This window comes from Lepisosteus oculatus, chromosome 1 (assembly GCF_040954835.1).
Source record: "Lepisosteus oculatus isolate fLepOcu1 chromosome 1, fLepOcu1.hap2, whole genome shotgun sequence".
NCBI classification, from domain to species: domain Eukaryota; kingdom Metazoa; phylum Chordata; class Actinopteri; order Semionotiformes; family Lepisosteidae; genus Lepisosteus; species Lepisosteus oculatus.
Window position 1 is genome coordinate 55,306,038 of NC_090696.1, and position 17,191 is coordinate 55,323,228.

Here is a 17,191-nt window from a genome sequence, read left to right on the forward strand (position 1 = left end):
AATGCATAATCAAAATATATACCTACGTACAAAATATTTTTCAATGTACTCACCAACCAGAATCACTTTGTATCCATAACCATTTGATAGCTTTACTTACCTGTACTAGATTTAATAGTCTCTTTTCCAACAGTTTGACCAAGCAAATCATATTGGTTTAATCGGGAACCATCTTCTGCAACCACCACTGATTCTGATGCATTTCGAGTCCAAATATATGTTACTTCTGTGATTGTGTATGCATCTGTAAAGCACATAAATACAAAAGAAGAGAAAGTAAATAATGGATGCAAAGATTAAGCAGAACTATATAGAATTTGTACTCTGAAATCATTGTTAGTCCTTTTACTCTCAGTAACATTAAGCTTATTTACTGTAATGCATACTTTTTCTACTTTTTGGCCTCTGGCTTCTTAAATGCCTAATTCCAAAAACAGGTATTCCAAAAAGATTCACCAGCTAAAACATTTCAAATGTTTATACATGACTTGCCACCATACATCATCTAATTAGACAATGCATACCTGCTGGCAGATAAAGATTTTGTAACAAACAGTTCTTTCCGGACCCTATGTGGACGACACAATCTGAAGAAGTGGGGAAACACTAGGAAAACGTCATGCAGGAATACGGGGCTGAAAACAGGGGGGCGTGTCCAAAGTGCGCTGGTGCACATGGGAGGTGTGGCCGAGGCAAACAATCCAAAAGTAATCCATTGAGGGAATCCAAAAACACAAGAATAAGTCCATAGCCAGGTGATCAATCCAAACAAGGAATTAAAAACACGAACCGGGTCAGAACCGGAGGACAAGGAACAGGAATAGAGGATAAAACCTTAACGGGACCAGGCGCTTCCAGGTCCCGGAGTCGCACGGTGCGGAAACCAGATGCAGAGCCAGGATGAGCATCAGCGCCTGGCTTTTAAGGTGGGCTGGGAAAAGGGATCAGGTGCACAGAATTAAGTCTAAAGTGAAGGGCTGGAGCACCCTTAAGGAGGGGGGACTATAATCGTGACAGATTTGAATTTAGCAAGCCATACGCTGACAACATATTATTACTTTATAATAAAATGTGCAAGTCAGTTATGTTGATACACTGATAACAGATGACAGGATGTAGTAATTAAAATTTTGACAAACTAGGAAGTCCTACTGAATAACTGCATTAAAAATGATGTAAAAATGTGCTAGGTCTAGCATGTCACACAGTTCAACTCACTATGTTACAAAATTCTTACTGTTATATAAAAGTGAAAAAACTTAAAAAAAAGCTTCGATAGAGCCTTTGATTTGAACCTGTGCTGTATCTTTTTCTTTCAATAAAGATAATGAGCAAAATTATTTTATTTTAGGAAACAGGTACCAATGATTCAGTTAAGAAATTAACTAATGTCAATTAATTAATTATTAATTAATAAAATAAATAAAAATAAAGAAAAATCTACAAATAATAAAACTCATCACAGTGCACAAATATTGTTTCTGTTGAATGAGGCTTTCAGATATTTATGCACAGTGTAACAATGATATAGACATATTATTGTTCAAGCAAAAATACAAAAAAAGTGATTTTACATGGATTAGTATACTGTAAGTGTAGTTCAAGCATTTGAGTGATACTACCAGGCTCCTGACTTTGGTTTCCATCTGGTCCTAAAAAGGGAGATGGAAGCTGAACATTCCATTTTATCTGCCTATCAGATGTGTGGGTTTGGAGCCTCTCTCCAAGCTGAATGGGAAATGCTTACATGCAGTTTAGATTATCCATCCAAAATAAATTACTAGAAAAATAATCTTATGGATTGTAATACAGCGGGAAGAAAGTATAGATTTGAAGTTGTGACAGAAAAAAAATATATTTCCACTCTCCACCTCAGCACAAACACATTTGATGCTCCCAATGGCAAGCATTGTGTAAAATTTTTCAAACTCATAAAATACTACACAATCAAAAAGAATGTCAGTTCATTATGAATGTCACACACATTAGAAAAATGTTCACAAATGTAACATACAGTACCTGTATCTGTGTACAAATGTTAACAAATAGCATCATTACTGTTGTAATAATAAGTGCAGATATTGTACACACATCATTACTGCTATTGTGACAGCTGTCTTTTAATAGGACATGTTATTTTTAGTTTTCACTGGGATCCCTGTTCTAAACAAGATTTCTCAGACAACTTAAAAACATATTGTCTACTGTTCTTGTTGGATATAGTATTATGGGATCACTGAAGTTCTAAAAGTCTAGTCCTAAATCGTTTTGTATCAAGCTTGCACTTGTTTTGTTTATAGACAGAACATATCGTACTTTTAAATACATTTAAAATAAAGTATTGACAATATTTAAAGAATGTTAATTAAAGATGACCAACTTATAATACAGTTGTCAGACAGGCCCTTGATGAAACTGCCACATTAAAGTAGTCAAAACCACTAGACACTTTCCATGGTATAATGATCACACACGATCCCTTAAACAGGAGTGCCACAAACGGAGGTCTACTGGTTTGCAAGTATTCAAGTCAGCATGGACTGATAGCTTGCAACAATATAAGAAAGCCCTACAGTATATAGAGGTCATTCAACTTGCTACTCTGAACTTAAAGATAGCAATAGAAGTAACTCTTGCTACCTATTTAAGATAATAGCTAATCTAACAAATAAGACAGATTCTATAGCACCAACTAACTTTAGTAGTGACGATTTCATGAACTAATTTAACTATAAAATAACTATTAACTATAAAATTAACACCATCAGACTTCAAACACAATCAAATAAGCCGCAAAGAAATCTGGTAGAGACACAATATGAGCACCTGTTTTGTGTTTTTCAATTAGTTAATGAACAATTACTCAAGAAATTAATTATTAAGACAAAGTCAACCACCTGTCTTCTAGATCCCATCCCGACTCAGCTAGTCAAAGATTCCCTTGAAGTACTGGCAGGACCTACAGTATAATTAGTATAATGAACATGTCCCTTGCATCAGGCGTTGTACCTGACCAATTTAAGGTAGCGGTTGATAGACTGCTCCTTAAGAAGTCAAATTTGGATCCACAGGTTCTTGACAACTACAGGCTTGTTTCAAACGTCCCATTTCTATCTAAAATTCTTGAGAGAATAGTTGTGGCCCAGCTGCAATCGTATCTGGATTCAAATAATATACTTGAGAAATTTCAGTCAGGTTTTTGTCCAGGCCACAGCACTGAAACTGCATTAACAAGAGTCGTAAATTATATTCTGTTAGCTACTGATGAGGGGAATGCAACAGTGCTTGTGCTTCTAGATCTTAGTGCTGCCTTTGACACGGTTGACCACTCTGTTTTGTTACACAGGCTTGAGTTTGAGGTTGGCTTATCTGTAACCATCCTTAAGTGGTTTGCTTCATATTTAAGTAATCGTTTTCATTATGTTCAAATATCGAATAATTGTACTGCTTCATCAATGTCACCAGTTCAATTTGGGGTACCACAGGGATCAGTGCTGGGACCCAGTGCTGGGAATCTCTGTACATGCTGCCACTAGGTAGGATAATACGAAAACATAATAATAATAATAATAATAAATAATTGCTTACACTTATATAGCGCTTTTCTGGACACTCCACTCAAAGCGCATTATAGGTAATGGGGACTCCCCTCCACCACCACCAATGTGCAGCATCCACCTGGAGGATGCGACGGCAGCCATAGAGCATCAGAACACTCGCCTCACATCAGCTATCAGTGGGGAGGAGAGCAGAGTAATAAAGCAAATTCATAGATGGGGATTATTAGGAGGCCATGATTGGTAAGGGCCAATGGAAAATGTGGCCAGGACACTGGGGTTACACCCTTACTCTTTTCGAGAAACGTCCTGGGATTTTTAATGACCACGGAGAGTCAGGACCTCGGTTTTACATCTCATCCGAAGGACGGCGCCTGTTTACAGTACAGTGTCCCCATCACTGTACTGGGGCATTAGGACCCACATGGGCCACAGAGTGAGCACCCCCAGCTGGACCCACTTACACCTCTTCCAGGTAGCAACCTTAGTTTTTCCCAGGAGGTCTCCCATCCAGGTACTGACCAGGCTTACACCTGCTTAGCTGCAGTGGGTAGCCAGTTGTGAGTTACAGGGTGATATATACATGGCAAATATACATTTCGTTTACTCCAAACAAAAACTCTTCTATTATCACTTTAGTTAATTGCATTAATGAAGTAAAGACTTGGATGTGTGAAAACATTTTGTTACTTAACTCTGATAAAACTGAGGTTCTGTTGTTTGGAGGAAACAATACTGATAGGACTACTATAAATTCAGCACTTAACTCAGAGGATTTAAAAAATTGCCTCAAAGACTCAGCACGTAACCTAGGCGTCATATTAGACACAAGGCTCTCATTTAACTCTCATGTTAAAACAGTATCTAAAACATGCTTCCTACAGTTAAGAAAAATTGCAAAACTACAGCAGTTTCTCTCCACTCAAGACACAGAGAAATGTATACATGCTCTTGTATACAGCTGATTAGGCTACTGCAATGCTCTATTATCAGGGAGCACCCACCACTCTTTCAACACCTTACAGCGAATTCAGATTGCAGCAGCTAGAGTTGGTACTAGGAGCAGAAAGTACGACCATACAACCCCCATACTTAGCTCTCTTCATTGGCTTCCTGAGGTACATGTACATGCCGTTGTGTGTCTGAGACTGAAGATAGAAAAAGAGCTATAGAAGACCTGAGACTGAAGAAAGAAATAAAAATACAGAAAGACTTATGACCAGAGAAGGAAACTGAATAGAATACCTGAACTACTAGAAAATGAATGGAGCAAGTGTTAGGTAAGCCCTTCTTGTTTTTTTTTTATTTAAATGGTGTTTTCATTAGAAGAGGAAATATAAATTTACAATTGGGAGAAGATCTGCCCCTGGTATTTAATGAGGAAACTTTGAAGTCATTTAGGAGCTTAAATTAGACCTAGGTTTATTTTTCTTGTTTTGTTCATTAATAAAATAAATACTGTTAACTGACCACTCCATCTATAAGTGTGTCTGTGTGCAGAGATCTGCCTATTTTGTGTGTCAAAAGATTACTATGTCCCCTGTGTCATTACAGTAGGTACCGGCAGATGTTTACAGCTGTGTCAACAGTTGAGTATAGTTAAAGATGATTTCATTAAGTGATTTTTATAACTGATTTGGTGATCTATTTTAGCTACTGATTAAATTAAATGAATATGACACCAAAAATTTAGAGCAAGATTCTGAACCAATAAAAATAGTCATATTACACAACGTCATAAACACAAGATACCCTACACATTAAAAACATAGTAAGATGACAACACATATTTAAGATGTATTTATGTGAATAACATATCTAAAAAATATACACTTCAAAAATAAATCATCAATGTAAACCTGTAGAAATCAGTCACTATACAATCTGTAAAATGACAAAATATAACTTATAATTTAAAATACTCTAGAATGACTTAAATAATTCATAATCACTATGATATGACATTATACACAATTAATATAATATATATATATATTTACTGTATATTTACATTAATATATTTTCTATCAAACTACTAAACATACTATAAAAATAAACAACAAAATCAAAGAAATCCTAGCTCTTAGTATGACCTCCTGACTAACTCAGAGTTTCCTTTCTAAATACTGGGGGCTTACCTGCTTCTGGTATGTTTTTCCCCAAAAAATAGTTTGTCAGAAAGAAAAAAAAAATGTCTTTCCACATTCACATTACATATGTCCTTGTTAATTTTATATTACGTTCAGTTTTTAATCTTGCTTCAGTTTATGTCCTTTATAGTTCTTTCTTACAGCCCTTTTCACTTGCCTCAAGTCTTACAGTTGTTACATTGTTTTTTCCAGCATTGGTTCTAGCTGTGGTCCATTTCATTTAATCAGATTCAAAATAGTATAACACCTACAACAATACACAGCATTTGGAGTGTGGCAACTTCTCCTCACAGTGTTTCCCAAGCTTCAGGTGCTCAATAGTTGATTTATAATAGGCTGGAGCAGGCCACACAGCTGTTCTCTGTTCCAGCAATTGCATGTTAACAACATCTTTCATGCTGGCATTCTGTTGCGCCCATCTTAATAAGTATCCAGGAACTACATAACTTGTAACAGGGTTCCTGTCCGGAATTTGGTGAAATGACATGCAGCAATCGCTGACTCGGGTTAATACCTCTTCTTGTAGGTCAGTGATGACCTACAAGAAACAATTGGGAACAATTATTCTCCTTGAAAAGTATTTATCGGAATTGTAGAAGAAGGATTTTTTTTCTCCTCTTAGGAGGGAAAAGAAAAGAGAGCTTAACTACAGAACCTGGACAACGCTCTGCAACAAACGCTGAACAGCCATGTGAGCATTTAATATAGGTGCCACTATTAAGAGGAGCAGCTGCCAGCAATGATGTTGCTATTACATTCCTATGTGGCTGTCAGATAGCTGAGGACTCAGCCCAATTCTTGGCCCAAGGATACCCTCAAGTAGTGGTCAGTAGATTTAAAAATCAGAAAATGACTGCTATACTACAGACTCTTAAGGGAAAGTAAGCTCTCTGAAGATGGTCCCCCTACAAACGGCACAAATGAGGAAACCCATTTGATTAAAACAATAGTGCAATTTGTTTTGGTGTGATCTTCTTGTGAATCATAATTGTAATTTGCATTCACAACTGTAACAATATTTTTCATGTTTCACTCACATGTGTAACAATCATGATAACGTTCATGACAAATGAAGCTTACTTATTTTAAAGAGGTCTTTGCTGGAGATGCAGAAAATATATCAGAAATCATTTCAACTCTAAATACTGGGGTCAAATCAAATATCACAATTAAGAGATCTGGTTGTTATGATCTTATGAAAAGAAAGGCACTATACTGAAATGTAAAACGCCCACCCCACCGGACTCAGAAAACACACTGCACCCATTGTTTACATCCAGTAATTAAAAGTACAGAGTGTGATAGTAACTGTAAACTTTCTTGTAGACAGTCATGCGATTACCCTAAAAAACAAAGCACTATATCTCAGTATCAAAAGCACAAATCCTACTTTCATCGGCACAGACCAGCTCAAGTGGAGCACTAATGAAGGTAGTGGGTTTCAGTGATCGCCCCGCCCTGACTGAGCAGTCTCTACCCTGTGCACAGACATTGTTGCAGCTCAGCTCGATGCTGTGGGTTTCAGTGAGTACCTTGCCCTGACCGAGCAGTCACTACCCTGTGTATAGACTTTGTTCCAGTTCAGCTTGATGCTAACCGGACAATCCATTTGAGGGAATCGATTGTCAGCACTAAGTTTCTCTCTCTCCCTGATGCCTCACATTGTAACAAGGATGTTTTTGTAGGAAGTGGTGAAGAGGAAAGTGAAATATATGACATATATGAACTCCAACTACAGACAGACACATCCCTCCTCTATCCTCATGGTAAATGGACAATTAAAGACATTAAAGAACTACTTGGGACAAAATTGATTGTGTTACATACCTCAAAAATACTACAATATCCATACACTATGTTTTCTCAGATATAGTCAGACTATTGTAATAATAATAATTTCAGATGATAAGATTTTCATGTTGAAAACCCCAAATTAATTATATATAGATGTATAACATAATATCAAATATTGTCACTATTTTTACCTTCTAGACAATGTGAGAAAGGCCGTTATTTTAAAGGTGTAAGAACACATTTAGATTATTATGCATTATTGGTGCTGAGATTAATCAGAGGTACTGTATTTACAGCCTAAAAAAAATAACTAACAGTGAAAGGCTACATTACTTCAAATTTTTAGAAAGTTACATAGAAGATAAAAGAATTTAACCTTTTTAGCCTTGAAAACAGGACTTCTTGGTGACCTGATTCAAGTATTCAAAATCCTCACGGCATTGACCAAGGCCGTGCCTCAATATCCATACTCGCAGTCTTCATATGGCCATTCCCATAAAAGAACAAGCAAAGATTTGTTCCATTCTGAAAAGAGAAGGAAAGAAAGCCTTCTTCGGTTGTCAAATGGGTTTCTTCTTCGGGTGTGGAAGGCTCCATAGCCGAAACGTTGTGTTTCTTTTCTTCCCTTTTCCACATGGAAGAAACCTTTACATGTTCCTTTGCAGCCTATGCATGCTGACGCAGCTACCTACTTGAGCTACTGTACATCCCCATAAAGGTCTCCAAGAGCTAAGATATCCTTAGGATTCTAATTTTTGTTTCACAGGGCTGCTCATAAGTGCACCCAATGAGCCCTTTATGTACTTTTTTTTAAGTCCACATCAGACCAGACTTCACTGAAAGATATTACCCAAAATTTCTTACAAAATTGTAACATTTCATGAGCTCATCAATCAAAGCAGAGTGAAGATGACACGAAGAAGAAAATATTCAAATGTATTTTTTTCAGTTTTAAAACTCATTTTACATAAAACACACTATTTAATAAGGCTGCAATAGATTCATAGGTAGGTACGAAGTGTACATAAAGCTTTACTCATTGTGAATCATGCCCCCTGAACAAAAATGAACATGTTATGTTCTCATGTATTTAATTGTATAAAGCTTTAAATAAATAGAGAAAATGACTGCCCTTAGCCACTGCAAATAAAAGTAGCAACAACAGGGAGTGTATGGAGCGTGAGCAGTAACCAACAAGTGATGTCATGCGAGGGTGTCCCAATACCCTTTTTACAACAGTGCTACCTCCACACCTGCTCTAGAGATGCAGCCATTCAAAGTGCGCGGTACAGACACGTACCGGAGGTAATTGGCTACGGTGTCGCGCACTGTGACGCACGATGACGCGCGGTACGTGATTGGTTGACCGACAGGGGCACTCGTGGTCTGTTGGTCTGTCGTAGAAAGATTTACAGTAAACTTCTTTACTGTGCCCATTGTAGTATTGAATATTTATATGTAATTTTACCACTGAAGGGAAATCTAAGTAGCTGAGCATAAAAAGAATAGGAGCATACTACAACGTGTGTGAAGGCCATAAACGATATTAATTTTGGAACATAAACATACAGTATATGGCTGGTCTCGGTAATTAATAACGATATAATTATATTCATGTACCGCAACACAAGAATAGTACACTCTGTACATTGCATGAAGAGAGAGGTGAAACAGCCCTACACAGCCCTGTCGCAGTACACGAATATAATTATATCTTATTAATTTCTTTAGATACGCAATTCTTTTAATACAGTCTTTGCTGTGCTCTAGTGGATCCTTGTGATATTTCGAGCTCTGGTTGAATGATAAGTGTCGCAGTTTAAATAATTTTCGTAGTTAGAAATTATGAAACGCTCTGTTAAAAGCAAGGGCGTTTTTATGTCCGTTGCAGTTTTTTTGCAACATGAATATAATTATATCGTTATTAATTTCTTTAGATACGCGATTCCATATTATATTCCCTTTTATTCAAATTCTAAAAGTATGCTTGTTGACTCTGGTATCACGTTAGTTAAAGACTTCGATGCTTAAAATGTTTAGGGAGAAATGGAATACTGGTGTGTATGTTTTCTTTAAAGTACCGAGACCAGCCATATACTGTATGTTTAAGTTCCAAAATTAATATAGTTTATGTCCTTCACACGCGTTACAGTATGCTCCTATTCTTTTTATGCTCAGCTACTAAGATTTCCCTTCAGTGGTAAAATTACATATAAATATTCAATACTTAGACGGGCACAGTTAAGACATTAGATATACATATACATACTGTATACAGTACAGTTTGCATACGGTAATATGTTTATGTTCCTAAATCAATCTCTTTTATGAGCATGTGAAAGGCATGGTGAATCACTGTACTTTGCATGATTGGAAACAAATGCGTGACTGCGAAATGCTGTGGTGTTACTTTTACAAAGACGGTCAATGAAAAAAAGAATGTGGACCAGGGCAATACTTTGAGTTTACAGCTTGTCCAAGGTCATTCATTATTAATACTATTAGTAATATCTTCCTTAAAGACTTTGATGGTGACAGCTCAAACATGAGAGGTTGAGCTTTATTAGCTCCACCTTGCGGAAATTCCGGATACTATTATTTTGCTTGCGGTATTATAGGAGAATTTACGGTAACTAGTGGTATTTACCGGTAACTCGCGGTAGACTGCGTAAAGCGCACCGGAAAATAATGCGGTATCGCCCGCAAATTTTGAATGGCTGCATCTGTATATTACAAAAGTAGTACCCGTACTGCATCTACCCACAAGCTACGGTACATGATTGGCTGGCTAAAATGACCGACAGGGGCATCCGTGGTACATTGGTCGGTATTGGAAAGATTTAATCATTTAATCTCTTTACTGTTCACATTTTAATCCGCTTAGTATTGAATATTTATATGGAATTTATATGAAATTTTAGTAGCTGAGCATAAAAAGAAGAGGAGCATAACGCATCTGAAGGTCATAAATGATATTAATTTAGGAACATAAACATATTATGTAAACTGTATATTGCTGGTATTGGTATTTTAAAGAAAAAATACACGCCAGTATTCCATTTCTCCCTAAACATTTAAAGCATCAAAGTCGTACATGTGGTTATTTCAAAACATTTTTACGTGCTCCTTCTGACCATAGTACTGTACGTTTATATACTTTGTGAAAATTGATCATTTTAACCTTTTCTGTGAATACAATCGTTATCGGATTAAACAAAAGCATACTTTTAGAATTGGATTAATAGGGAATATAATATGGATTCAAGTATCTAAATAAATAACAGTATAACTATATTAATGTACTGTTGCACAAACAACAAATAAACATTTCTTTGAAAAACTAAAATAGCAAATATTATTGGCATTATATTGACATTTTTTATATTTCTAAATATCACAACATGTTCGTACTGTATGTACACAGCAGTACCGCAGGGTGTAGGGCTGGTTGTGCCAAATTTAACTCCACAAAGTCTCTATGTCTATATTGTTTGTAAACAAACCGGTTTCACAGGTATTTGCAAAGTAGAACAAGGCAAGTCTTCCAATGAAAGACAGTCCACCTTCCCCGCACTGACAAATGTTTTCTTAGAAAAACACATTCACAGCGCGAAGCTGTGTCAGTCTTCTGTGTAAAACAAAATCGGTTTGAACACCATGGGTGCTGTTTTTAATAAGTTGCTGAGTAAAGAATAGGAATTTTCCTGCTGTCAGCAGTATTGTGTGTATAGTTTAATGTACAGGCTGTGAAAAGTTTCACAAGTAGAGGTCTTTAAAATTAGGCTGGGCAAACTATTTTTTTAATTCTTAAAAAATAAATAAAAAACGAGATATAATGATGTGTTCCTGCTTAGACATTGCACAACTTTAAAGGCTATAAAACAGGTTTCGATGGTTAATAACCACTTTTTATGCGTGAAAAATTGGTGATTTTTCTTCCTTGCGATCAGCTTCTAATCTCTGTGTATGCTGTAAGGTTTTTACTTCTTAATTAAATGTTTAAAATACACAAATTTCATAAAAATACTACACGTTTCGAATAGAAAAAATCTTATTCTGTTGTCTTCCTGGTATGTAGAACAGATCAGCAAGTCTTTTTTCCCCAATTAGAGGCTCTGAAAACAATGTGCCGCCCACTGCACTGCGTCAGAGGGGGAGGTGGCACCGAGAGGGAGGAAGCACGGAGCTCAGTATTGCACAATGGCTGTAAAGCACCAATTGCATCTGCGTTCATAACTTAGTGTTTAAAATTAAACGTAAATAATTTTCTTTGACTACTAAGTCCCTTATTTATCTTTAAGCACAGGTTTATTTTTTTATACCATTTTTAGACAAAGCAGGAACTTATTGTACTTTCTAATGACATTACACATGAAAAGATTACAGATTTTAATTGTTTTTAATTTTGTTATACATTTTAGAAAAGTTTCATCTATGCATACACTACAAAACTATTCTCGATTGTATTTCTGAATACTATGTATAAAAAAAACGTGCAGCTTACTCAACGATTCTAAGATGATCATGAGGAAGTGTATTGCATGTCTAATGGTCTAATCCCATTTTCTCCATTTTGATTTAAATCGCAAACACATGTTTAATTAAATGCCTTTATTGATTCACAATCTGACAATGCAATGTAAATCGTTATCTTTGCATTCTAAGTCCTTTAATTCACATTAAGCATAGCTCACTATTTAGATCTATTTTTCATACCATCGATAAACAAAGCAGGAGCGTATACTACTTCCTCATTGGATCAAATGTGCAAAGATCAGAGTGTAATCATTTTTTTCAGCACATAACATTTTTTGTTAACTATATACCTTTTTAGTTATATTTTATTAAATCAATCTCAGGATATCTGGTCTCAAAAGATAACATAGCCACATGATGTCTTTACACACAGCTGACATAGTTCTCAGGGAAATGACAGAGTGACCTCTCCTGGAACAAATGGTCTATACAGCAGAAGGGGCATCTTGTCACGCAAACCATATATAGCCATAATGCAAGTAGAGATTAATGTGGGAGTGTATCTTGTATTATTTGCTTCACTGTATAAAAGAGCACTGTAAGCACTGTCTTTAAGTCTTGTGCCATAAGACTTCCATATGCATATGGAAAAAGACGACTTCCAACATACAAACGCTCAGCTGATGCCGTTTTTCTGGCACAACAATTGTGGCGCTGCAAACAGGGTACTCTCAGTGACGGAACTCCGACGGAGCAGTGGAGGGGAAAAGCAAGTTGCCTCTACTTTGAAAAGGCAAGAACTCCTCTTTATAAAAGTCCCTTCTCCTCTCCTCGACTTCAAATAGAATTTCCTGTTCTGCAGTGAGTACAAAATAATGTAAAGAGCTGAGGTGTGTGTGTGGACATATGGAAAGTCCTAGGCAAACCTTTTTCAGACCGGGTCGAGACAGAGCAATTGTCTTTGATAGCATTCTGCCCATTCTGTGTGGTAAAACCAGGAGTAAGGCACCTGGTGTGCGTGACATTTTTAGACCTGGTCGACACAGAACAATTGTCTTTGATAGCATTCCGCCCGTTCTGTGCAGTAAAACCAGGAGAAAGGTACCTGGTGCGCGTGGATGCTCTTGCATCAGTAAGTGCTACAGCACTTTATCGTCAGCCGTTGTTTCAGGTGTTGTACATGATACATGGATGAAGTAAGGCCAAGGGTGGCAACTTGGTCTGCACTTGAAGGGGAGCAGGGGATAGTAACTCGGTTTGTTAAAGCTAAGGATAAGAACTTGGTCTGCGTGGTTCAGTTGCTTACCCAGCAGGCCTTGCACATGTGTGAGGCGAAGGTTAGATAGAATGGGTTGGTGTGAAGACAAATTAATAGAGGTCTCTGACGGGGTGTCAGAGAAAAAGAACCCTAGTGAATGTGAAAAAAAGCTAAAAAAGAAATATGGATTGTCAGACAGTATTTGGTCTGAACAAGAATGTAGGAAAGTGTATGAACACTGGAGTAAGAACAAACAGAAATTGGTTTAGTTTTAGGGAAACATTTGAGGGCTCTGCAAAATATTAGTGAAAAAACAGAATGGGACAAAAATCAGAAGTCCCTGACAGACAAACTTAAAGCAATGGCTGAGAGGAATGTGACCTTATGCTCTAATAATGAGAAAAACGAAAAATATCTCAAAGAATGTAATGAGGAATTTGAAAACCTAAAAAAAAAACTGGAAAAGTGTCATAATGCCGGCATAGTGCCTAAACTATATCCAGATCTAAAACCATTACAGGGCAAAACATGAGGATTGGGATAAACACCCAGATTGGCCTTATCCCGATGGGGAATTTGATTGGGGTGACACATGGTATGATCAGGATAGAGACGGATCTGAGCCACCTCCGTCGGGAAAAAACATATTTGCGGAAAGAAAGGATAAGGTATATAAGGGTTTACAAGGATCACCTTTCACAAGAGGACATCCCCTATTCATAGAGGAAGGAGAAGAGGTAGCAGAGGAAGGTAGCAGTAGCCAACGAGTGTCAGAAGACGGAGGAGGGGATAAAACATATAAACCCAAGCCTGAGGATATAGATCGCTGGGCTAAGGAGGTACCTCACCCTAAGGCAGGAAACATGGAGTGCTCTACACAAATTAAAAGATACATACAGTAATAAACCTGTAGAGGCAGCTATGATTCTAAGGAGGGTATGAGAAAAGAATCTCTGGATTTATATACAAAAGAACTAATCTTACATTGTGCAGCTAATGCTGTCCAAGTTCCCCAGTTGTGGGACACAGGAGCACAATTGTCTTATTCATTGACTAAAATATCAAAAGGTGTGATATAAAATTTTCCAATGGGTGGCAAGAGGCTACAGGGATTGGGGGCAAAGGATTTGTTTAAAAGGGACTCAAGCTGTGACAATATGTATGGGAAGCACTATACAGGTTCAAATATAGATATGGGTGGGAGACACATGTTGATGGTATTCTGATTGTTTCCCTGACGATTGAATCCATAAGGCCGAGCTACTTCAAGTATTAGATCTTCTGACAAAGAAAAGACATAAAGCCAGTTATAAAGCACAAATCGGTTTTCTGTGATCTATCTGAGACAAAAGATTAGTAAAGGACAAAGGGAACTCACTGAGGATAGATCTTAGGCTATTCTAGGGTTTCTATTACCAAAGATTGTGAAGGAATTGTGATAATTCCTGGGTCCATGTAATTTTAACAGAGCCTGGGTAGATTCCTTCTCAGAACGAGCTTAACTGGTGACGGATTTGCTTAAGGGGGTGTAGTGCAGTCTAAGGACAAAATTGCCTTGACCCCTGCAGCAGAAACCGCTTTTAATTATGTGAAACAAGCTCTTTTGCAGATGGCCATGGAATGAATTGCCTTAGATGGATCAACTGTTTTTATGTCTATATGTGAGTGAAAGAAATGGGTACTGGGCTGCTGCGCTGGTGCAGGAGCATGGAGGTAGGCATTGCCTGGTGGGTTATTCAGAACCTCTCGATGCAGTGACTAAGGGGCAGGGGCTATGTTTAAGGGCTGTGCAGGCTACCTGCCAGGCTGTACAAGCTATGAATAATCTGGTGATTAGACCAGCAGGCCAAGCTCATAGAAGCTTATAAATATAAGAAAGATCCAATTGTAACTATTTATGAAATTATGGAAAAACAGGGACTTCCTGACAGCTACCAGGACTTAAGTCAAAAACACTAAGCTAGTGTCAGAGTTATTGGAAACACTGTCTCTTCCAAAACAAGTATCTTTGGTAAAATGTAAAGGTCATAACAAGGAAGACTCCCTGGTGGCCAAAGGAAATGCTTAAACAGATGCGGCAGCCAGGCTAGCTGCCATGAAATACGGGTGGCCAGATCAGGAATCAGAGATATATTTGAGATCATTAGCCTTTCAGCCTTTCAGAAAGAAGCCCCGAAAGAGGAAAAATGGGCATGGTTGGAGAGAAACATAAGTTTGGGGGGGGGGGAATGGTTTGTGGCAGTGCAGAAAAACACTGGTCATTTGAGGTGATCACCAGACATCCCATGAGGCTACCAGACACACCAGACTTATCCAAAGGGAGTCTAATAATTGATTGTTTGTTGCAGTATTGACAAACTCCTAACAGAAGCAATACAAGGTGCCAGAAAGCAGGTGTCGGAAGGCTGGGGACCGCCGAAAGAGGACACGACCTGATTCGAGGAGAGTGGGTTTGGATAAAAAATATCCCATTTCAGACACTACAACGCATCCAGAGGGCTCCTTCCAAATTCTCTGGACAACCTATCCAGAAGTTTGAATAGAAGGATGGGACTGGTGGATTCACGCATTTTCGACATGCACCACAACCTGCAGGAGATCGATGAAATGTTGATATTGCTGTGCTAAATAAGTGTAACTAGGGATGTCTTAGAAACTTACGCATAGCACCACATGGACATTGGAGAGCATGTCGTTAATACATTCTTGGATCTCTCTTACCAACTGGCTCGAGATTAACAAGAGTTCATGTTGGGTGTGTTTAGCCCCAAGTATATGAGAGGGGTGGTTTCCCATGCCTTACAATTGCCCATGCCTTACAATTTATTAGACTATTTAGGGGCTTTGTTGAAACTGGGTAATATAAGATGGTGGGGTAGTAATGATACTTCAGATTGTAATTTTCTTAAATGGTTAAGGGACCATGAGGTTACACATACCAACGTCTCCAACTTTTATTTGCCTACTGTTCAAAAGAATGATAAAAGGTGGAATAGAAAGAATAATGCATACCCTTGGCTATCTACTAAATAGAAGGGGAATTGTTATTAAGGCTTTGGAGTACCACATGTGCGAATACAGACACATAGCCCATTCTCTACAAATCACTCCAGAATATATCCTAAGGGCTATTACCTGTATTCAGGTCATTCAGGTCACAATATCTAATAACTATTTTCATACTAACTTGTATTAGATCCATCTGCACTAAAGCTACTACTTCAGTCCTGACCACACGTTTAGGATACCAGAAAGAATCATGAAATTCACCCACAAATAATACATCAGTAATCACATAATACATTTAGAAAACAATTGGCTAATCGCAATATTTTCTAAAGGGGGGACTGAGGGAAATAACTAAAAGTTCTTACTAAACATTTGTATTATATCTTGTTAACTGTGTAACTGTGTAACTGTCTCAGGATATCTGGTCTCAAAAGATAACATAGCCACATGATATATTTACGCACAGCTGACATAGTTCTCAGGGAAATGACCGAGTGACCTCTCCTGGAACAAATGGTCTATTCAGCAGCAGGGGCTGCTTGTCACAAAAGTTGGCAGTAAAGAATATATATGTAATGCTCAGCTTTTTAGAATGACCATATATAGTCACAATACAAGTAGTGAGTCATGTTTTAGTGTATCTTGTATCATTTGTTTCACTGTATAAAAGAGCGCTGTAAGCAGTAAGTGCCGCACAACACAAGACTTCCATATGCATATTAATAAAGATGACTTTCAACACACAAATGATGCCGATACCGTTTTTTCTGGCACAACACTTCTTTTGGAGTTTCCACTTGGAAAATGTTCTTTTTCATTCTGGCTTGTAAATGGTAGCTCTCTTTCTTCATCTGCATCAGGAAAAACTTACAGGTAGCTGCAGCATCTTCTGCTTCCCAACAAACTATCTCCTGCTAGTGCTGCTAGCCACTAGTAACACAACCTGT

At 37.6% G+C, this 17,191-nt stretch overlaps 1 protein-coding gene across 3 annotated transcripts in view; it reads right to left on the bottom strand.

Annotated features, from left to right (window-relative positions):
* The window catches only part of gabra2a (gamma-aminobutyric acid type A receptor subunit alpha2a), a 389,198-nt gene that overhangs the window by 237,891 nt on the left and 134,116 nt on the right, over positions 1–17,191 (bottom strand). For all 3 annotated transcript variants that reach the window (XR_011189718.1, XM_015345339.2, XM_015345340.2), the window contains exon 7: positions 101–244. Coding sequence is in view for 2 of the 3 variants with exons in the window: in XM_015345339.2 (XP_015200825.1) it covers positions 101–244 (144 nt within the window). In the remaining variant the exon portion in view is untranslated. The remainder of the gene's footprint in view (positions 1–100; positions 245–17,191) is intronic.